General features: G+C 42.7%; 1 protein-coding gene across 1 annotated transcript; it reads left to right on the top strand.

Annotated features, from left to right (window-relative positions):
* The first annotated feature begins 239 nt into the window (after positions 1 to 239).
* ENKUR (enkurin, TRPC channel interacting protein) lies at positions 240 to 7,753 on the top strand. Its single transcript, XM_056857479.1, has 4 exons — positions 240 to 368; positions 5,599 to 5,825; positions 6,970 to 7,116; positions 7,569 to 7,753. The coding sequence occupies exons 1-4, from the start codon at positions 290 to 292 to the stop codon at positions 7,740 to 7,742; spliced, it is 627 nt and encodes a 208-aa protein (XP_056713457.1). The 5' UTR covers positions 240 to 289; the 3' UTR covers positions 7,743 to 7,753.
* Positions 7,754 to 7,885: the final 132 nt, after the last annotated feature.

Here is a 7,885-nt window from a genome sequence, read left to right as displayed (position 1 = left end):
AAGAGCGGCAGACTCTAATCTGGAGAACCAGGTTTGATTCCCCACTCCTCCACATGAAGCCTGCTGGGTGACCTTGGGCCAGACACAGTCTCTCTCAAAACTCAGTCCCACCTTCCTCACAAAGTGCCTGTTGTGGGGAGAGAAAGGGCAAAATAGTATATAGGAAAAATAGCTTGCCTTCTGACTTCTTGTTATAGCTTGTATATCTTCTTTTCATTAAAGATATGTATCAACACTGAACCCATATGTGAAACATACAATACAACAAAGTAAATCTCAGTGGAAGACCATGGGACCAGCAAAAGTCCATGTACCTTCTCCAAAAGACTTCCTTCAGAAACATTCAAAGGAACCAAAACTACCAAAGAGTATGTTTTGAGCATAACAATATTTGAAGGCATTTTTATTTCAATTTTGTATTGTTGGCTTACAATATGTGCATTCAACTTTCCCTGTACGTGTTCAAAGTCACTACAGGAGAAATTCTGTAACTTTAATAGAAAGATAATCAATAAAAGACAAAAAAAGCATAAGACAGCTGATTAGAAAACAGTCCCTGTAGAGAGAAATTGCAAACACTTAATGAAAAAGGAAAGTTTTAAAGCACTTCTGAAATGTAAGCAGAGATGAACATTTCCAGGAGGAGATCATTCCACCAGTTTGGAGATGCAGCTGTAAAGGCCTTGTTTCTAGTGGCAGGTATAAAGGTTGCACACAAATAGCATAACACAACTTTGCCTGATCTTACAGAAGTGTGGGGTGCTGTGGGGCGATATGTGGTTCCATGTATAGCTCCTCTGTAAATCATTCACTGAAATTTGGAAAAGAAAACTTGTTCTGTATTCTGCTGATACCTACTGTGGAAAGTTGAAGGTTGCATTCAAACCTCATGATAAACTGTGGTTTAGAACAGTGGTTTGATTAAACCTCATCTTTTTGTGATCTACCAGTGCCACAAGTTTACATGCTTAGTTTTTGCCTCTGACCTGGATGAAGTCACTGGACAGTTAAATGCATGGAATTTCCTTGTACTGAATCAGAGCCTTAAAGTCAGTGGGCTTCAACTGGAGTAACTTCACATAATTGCATTGTGGGATTCCCACTTTGCCGTGGAAGGGCGCTGGGTGACCTTGGGCCAGTCACACACTGTCAGCCTAACCTACCTCAAAGGGTTGTTGTGAGGATAAAATAGAAGCGGGGAGAGCCATGTAAGCCACTTTGGATCCCCATCAGGGAGCAAGGCTTTTTTTTTTTTTTTACAAGAACAGTTCCTGTGATTTTGTTGGTTCTTGTAGGTTATCCGGGCTGTGTAACCGTGGTCTTCCAAGACCACGGTTACACAGCCCGGATAACCTACAAGAACCAATGAACTCTGACCATGAAAGCCTTCGACAATATTTAGTTCCTGTAATTTTTGGGAAGTATGACAGGTCCCATTTCCCCAGCAGTGCTGGCCAGCCAGCTAAAATGACCAAGAACCTCAGTAGAGCTGCTGTGAAAAGTTTCAGATCTTAAGACCGTTCTTCAAAATAATGAGAATACTTGTGTGTTTTTTTAAACTATCAGTTGTTTTAAATGTACGCCTGGTTTTTGAGCCTTTATTTTACTTATGAATTTTGTATGGCACCTTTCTGCCCATTGAGGGCCACTGAGGTGGCTAACAGTTAAAACATTATAAAAGTAATTAATAAAAACAAATAAAACCGAAACTAAAATACTTACTAAAAGCACATAAAATGATAGCAAAAAAATATAGGAAGAAAGGATCACCGAGGGAACTCCAAATGAAACAAGAAGGTCTTCACACACTGGTAGAGGACAGTAGCAGAGGGGATAGATGAATATTCTTGGGGAGAGAGTTCCATAGTTTTGGTGCCAAGCCAAGAAGGCTCTTTTTGGTTGCCACCTGCCTAACTTAGAGCAGTTCCTCAGTGGAACAGGCTTCCTCGGGAGGTGGTAAGTGCTCCTTCCCTGGAGGTTTTTAAGCAGAGGCTAGATGGCCATTTGTCAGCAGTGCTGATTCTATTACCTTAGGCAGTTCATGAGAGGGAGGGCACCTTGGCCATCTTCTGGGCATGGAGTAGGGGGTCACTGGGGGTGTGTGGGGAGGTAGTTGTGAAATTCCTGCATTGTGCAGGGGGTTGGACTAGATGACCCTGGTTGTATTTTCTAACTCTATAATTCACAAGGCAGGGACAGCCAAAGTAGGGCTTCAGAAGATGACCTTAGTGATTGCATAGGTTCATATGGGACTAGGTGGTCCTTCAGGCACACTGGCCCCAAGCCATATGCAGCTCTAAAGATCAACTTCAGCACCTTGAATTGGGCTCAGAAGCAAATGGAGCCAGTGTAGATGGGCCAAAACTGGAGTGAGATGGTCCCTATGACCCACTTCAGTCAGCGTTTTTGCTGCAGCATTCTCAACCTGCTGAAGTTTCTAAGCATTTTTCAGGGGCAGCCCCATGTGGAGCTCATTGGAGTAATTCTATCTAGATGTTACCAGGGCACGCGTCGCAGTGGCCAGATCTTTTCAGTCCAGGAAAGGCTGCACTGGCTAACTAACTGAAGTTGGTAAGGTCACTCCTGGCCACAGCTGCCATCTGCTTGTCCAGCAGCAGGCTAGGATCCAGGAGCACCCTCAAGCTATGGAACCATTCCTTCAACGGGAGTGCAACCCTGTGCAAGCAAGGGCTCCTGTGCAAGCACCAGGTCATTCCTGTCCCATGGGGTGACATCACATCCCGACCTTTACTAGGCAGACTTTGTTTGCAGGGTGGTTTGCCAGTGCCTTCCCCAGTCATCTTCCCTTCACCCCCAGCAGGTTGGGTACTCGTTTTACCGACCTTGGAGGGATGGAAGGCTGAGTCAACCTTGAGCCGGCTACCTGAAACCGACTTCTGTCAGGATCGAACTCAGGTCGTGAGCAGAACTTGGGCTGCAGTACTGCAGCTTACCACTCTGCGCCACGGGGCTCCTTATCTGGAACACGGGTCACCTTGAATCCTTGGTCCTTTCACCAAAATTAAAAAGCGCATTGAAGAGCTTTATTATAACAGCACTACTTTTCGTGCTCGTCACGTTTGTTCATCTCAGTTTTTCAGGATACCACCACCACGCGGTTTTCCTGCTTATACTTGCTATCTGGCAACTCCTCGTCTTTCTAGAGCCTTCTGTTTAGCTAAACTGAATGCTAACCCCTCTATGGTTATGCAGGGCAGGATTTTGAATATACCATACCCAGACAGGTCCTGTCCTTGCTCTTCTGGCTCTATTGATTCATTAGCTCATTGCCCTCTTGGAATGCCACTTTTATGAGGAACTTCGATCACATTATATCTCTCCCCTTTTAACATATAAATCTAATGCCTCTGTGTCTGACATAATACCTTCTTTTATTAAGTGACGGATCCCAAGGCTACATTGTCAGTGGCAAGATTTATTTCAGTCTTTATATCCCTCAAACATTAGATTTATCCTGCTCAAGATCAATGGATCAAGGAGCTTCTAAGGGATAAAGAAAGGAAAGGAATCCTGGGTTGGACCTTCCGCTCACCAGTAGCTGGAGAACATAATTGGCCTGACAGTTGTAATGGGATGGCTGAGAGCCACTGAACGGAAGCTCAGTCCAGACAGGACTAAGGTGCTGTAGATCAGTGGAGAAGCTACTTGAGGAGTGAGGAGTCAGCCCTCCTGGAGGGGGTTCCACTCTCTCGTAAGGAGCCGTTTCAAAGGGTTGGGTGTACTTGTGGACCCTGGTCTATATTTGGAGGCTCAGGTCTCCTCTGTGGCATGCTGCACCTTCTGTCAGCTACAGCCCTTTTTTTAAAAGCAAGAGGTGGCCACGGCCATCCATGTTCTGAATCACATCCAGGTTAGATTATTGTAATGTGCTGCATATGCGGTTGCATTTGAAAAATGTCTGGAAACTTCAGCAGGTCCAAAATGCGCCAGCCAACATACGGTTCGGGGGAGAATACAGGGATTATTATTATTTATAGCTTTTGCCAGAACATAGTATGTGTGTGTAAAGTGCCATCAAGTCGCAGCCAACTTATGGCAACCCCTTTTGGGGTTTTCATGGCAAGAGACTAACAGAGGTGGTTTGCCAGTGCCTTCCTCTACACAGCAACCCTGGTATTCCTTGGTGGTCTCCCATCCAAATACTAACCAGGGCTGACCCTGCTTAGCTTCTGAAATCTGACAAGATCAGGCTAGCCTGGGACATCCAGGTCAGGGTATACAATCTTTAAAAGGATTCTGAAAGGGTAGGTATCAAATCAAAAGTGTCTCCCTAGCTTAACAGAAATACATTAAAATGCTAAAATAGTTGCAATAAATATACTAAAATTTACCTAAAAGTTAGTTGTGACCAATATTGATATTACCATTAGTGGTCTCTCTCAAACGGACCTTAATAGCCACTGAGCAAAATTTAGCAACTTGGGAAAGACTTCCCACAGCAGAAATTTCATTTCCTAATACAGGGATTATATCACCCTCGTGAAATGTCTGAACTGGCTGTCTGTTACCAGGCACAATTCAAATTGAAGGCCTATGCATTTTGCTCCCAGGGTACTTCAAAGGACTGTCTCCACCCATATTGTCCAGCTCGCATTAAGATCCTCTTGAGGCCGGTGGTGGCCAGAGAGGGCTTTTTCAGTGGTGGTACCTCCCTCTCCCCCTTGAGGCTCACCCAGCTCCTACACTCCTCTGTTTTAGGCTCCAGGACAAAACATTATAACCCAGGCTTTTATACAGAGGGTTTAATCTTCCTAATTGTTTTCACAGTCTGCTTTAAGCCTGAGGACTATTGTGAGGATCATTTCAGCCGCTAAATGTTTTATGATGTTTCATGCTCTAGGCTTCCAATATGCAGATCAGATCAGATAATCTTTATTGGCACAATATTGATGGTCACAAGGTCAGAGATAACCAAGTAGTACATATCTAGATTAAAATTAGGTTTAAATCTTAACCTGAACAGCTTCTGCTAAAAACTCCACCTCCTTCACCGTAACATCAGTTGAAATGTCATTCAGCAAGAATTGACATGTGGTTGTTCTGTAAGAGGCCATCCATTTGCTGATTAAGGGTAATATAAATTTTTTACGGGGTTTGTCATGTAAATGACAGTCTAAAATAATGTGTGCAAGGAGCAGCTGGCCCATTCCGCATGGACATACCCTCTTGTTGAAGGGAGTCTTAGTAAATCTCCTGTATAGAACCTTAGATGGAAAGAAATTGAGTCGTGCTAGCATAAATGCTCTCCGTTGAAGAGGGTCCTCAAGTGTACTAAAATATTACTGCATTCCAATATGTTTTTATACTTCTTCCTGGCTGCGTTTGTTAATTTTAATTACTTCATGTTTTATGATTATATCTTGTAAACCACCTCAAGCAGGTTTCTGAAGAGGTGGCATACTAATGTTCTAAACAAATAAGTACAATTCGGAGCAGAGGCTAGGCAAAGCTAATGAGTCTGTTCACTTGTTGAGAAAAAGTGCTTTAAATTTTTCATTTTTATGCTTTTTTTAGGACACATCTGATAACCGGAAAACCTATAGTCATTGTAACTTTGTTGCTGTTTATCAAAAACAGGGAAAAAAGATCAAACTGGAAAGAAAGCTGTAAAATTAAGCGTTCCCCACAGAACCGATCTCCCAGTAATGGGCATTCAGAGTCAAAAGAATTTCATAAACACAAATGCAGCCAATGTTATCATGGGAGTGGCTAAGAAACCGGTACCAGTTTGTGTTGACAAGCACCAAGGAGACAAATTTCTCCTTGAAACTTCAGGACTTGTTCCAAGATACCTGAAAAAAAAGGTATGTTCACAAACGGTTGTAAAAATGGTGGGGCCAAGGAAAATTCTTTGAACTTCACATCTCGATTGTACGTTTAAGAAGTTATGGAGTGCTAAATAAAGGGGCAGTCATGTTCCTACACATGCAATGGGATTTCTGGGCAGCAGCCTTTCTCCTGTATACATTATCATTAGGGTTGCCAGCTCCAGTTTGGGAAATACCTGGAGATTTGGGGGTGGAGCCTGAAAAGGGGAGAGTTTGGGAAGGAACTTCAGTGGGGAATAATGCCTTAAAGTCCATCTTCCAAAGAGGCCATTTTCTCCAGGTGAACTAATATCTGTAACCTGGAGATCAGTTGTAATAGCAGGAAATCTCCAGCTACCACCACCCAGAGGGAAGGGACAAGGTTGTGTACAGTGGTTGTACACAGTGTTATGTAGTGGTTATCATGTTAGATTAGGACTGGGGATACATGTGTTTAAATCCCCAATCTGCCATGAAGGTCAAGGGGTGGCCTTGAGCTCACTGTCTCAACCTAAAGGACTTCATAGGGTTCCTGTGAAGATCAAATGGAGGATGGGAGAATCGTATACAACACCTCAGCTCCCTGCCCTGACCTGGATGGCCCAGGCTAGCCCAATCTCATCATATCTCGGAAGCTAAGTGGGGTCAGCCCTGGTTAGTACTTGGATGGGAGACCACCAAGGAAGTCCAGGGCTGCTACGCAGAGGTAGGCAATGGAAAACCACTTCTGTTCATCTGTTGCCTTGAAAACCTTACGGGGTTGCCATAAGTCTGCTACACTGGCATGTTCTACCACCAAGCTCCCTGAAGAAAGAGTGGGATAAAACTAAGTAGATAGGACTTGCCTCTGCAGTTTCTCATTCTCTAGTTGGCACTGAGATAGGCTTCAATTACTGGCTTCCTCTACGCAGAGCGCCGCAAATGAAAATTGTCAAATCAACAGAGACATATTCCTGCAGACATCCATTTAGACTCAGACCTAATAGGTTTTCCAATATATGTGACTCCTGCGATCTGGTCGGAGAGTGGGGTATTACTAATATTCTGAATTGTCTTTCGCAATAAACACAAGTTATTTCAACATTTTATATTACATCTGGATTTTGTGTGTTTGTGTGTGTGTACCTTTTGTCTCTTGTAGGATTATGGTGTTGTTCCAAAATACGTAATTAGGCGAAATGAAGAGGCGAAGAGAGCCCAGGAGGCGTATGATGCCTACGTCAAGAAGACTCTTAGAGAAAAAGCCATGAAACGTCTCTCTGACGAAGAAAGAGAAGAACTTCTTGACGTATGTGGGCTGATTAGACTGGGTGGACTCAAGAATAAATACAGACAGAAATGGGAAAGGGTTTATAAAAGTATTAGAATAGAGTGGGTAGATTTTTTCACTAGATGGAGCTCTTGAATGGTTGTATGTAGGACTGAGCAGCCCATGGGGATATGGTCGAAATTTTAAGCAATTAGGGTGCACAAAGTTCATCTGAAAAGATGGACTCCATCTCATCACCCTTTTTCTTTAAATATGTATTAGTAGGCCTCCATGGAATATCTTCGACCATCAAATGGTTGATGGTTTGTCCCTGCTTAGAAAAAAAAAATACTCTTGTGACATATTACTGTCTTATGCTTGCTTATGTTACTGGGACGGACTCAAAAATGATTAAAATCTGTTTTTGTAGAATCTTGCTTCATGTTTATATACCAGTCAACGTAATTGTCTATTTCCTGTAATTCATATAGGGTCTCAAGAAGAACTGGGAACAGGTTCATCAGGCATTCCAAAGCCTTTCAGTGGAAATCGATACATTGCCGAAGAAACTTAACAAAGAAAGACTGGAGCTGCAGATGAAACAGTTGGAACATGACATTAATACCATAGAGAAACACAAAGTGATTTACATTGCAAACAAATAAGGATATTTTTACAGAAATTATTTTTTTAATCCTGAAATGAAAATGAAGTTGCTTTCCTTAGGAAGTGAAAAACAGTTGTTTACTCAGCATTAGGAAAAGTAACTAATTTCATCAAGTATGTTAGAACTTCACCATGTTTCATG

Source organism: Euleptes europaea, chromosome 11, assembly GCF_029931775.1.
Source record: "Euleptes europaea isolate rEulEur1 chromosome 11, rEulEur1.hap1, whole genome shotgun sequence".
In the NCBI taxonomy this organism is placed as follows: Eukaryota; Metazoa; Chordata; class Lepidosauria; order Squamata; family Sphaerodactylidae; genus Euleptes; species Euleptes europaea.
The sequence above is the reverse complement of the archived record's forward strand: the minus strand, read 5'-3'. Positions and strand labels throughout refer to the sequence as shown.

Bases quoted from the DNA above. Each gene is read 5' to 3' on its own strand.
- ENKUR (XM_056857479.1), top strand. From the start codon at position 290: ATGGGACCAGCAAAAGTCCATGTACCTTCTCCAAAAGACTTCCTTCAG. The intron at 369-5,598 runs GTATGTTTTGAG...TATCAAAAACAG, and splicing joins GGAACCAAAACTACCAAAGA to GGAAAAAAGATCAAACTGGA. The intron at 5,826-6,969 runs GTATGTTCACAA...TGTCTCTTGTAG, and splicing joins CAAGATACCTGAAAAAAAAG to GATTATGGTGTTGTTCCAAA.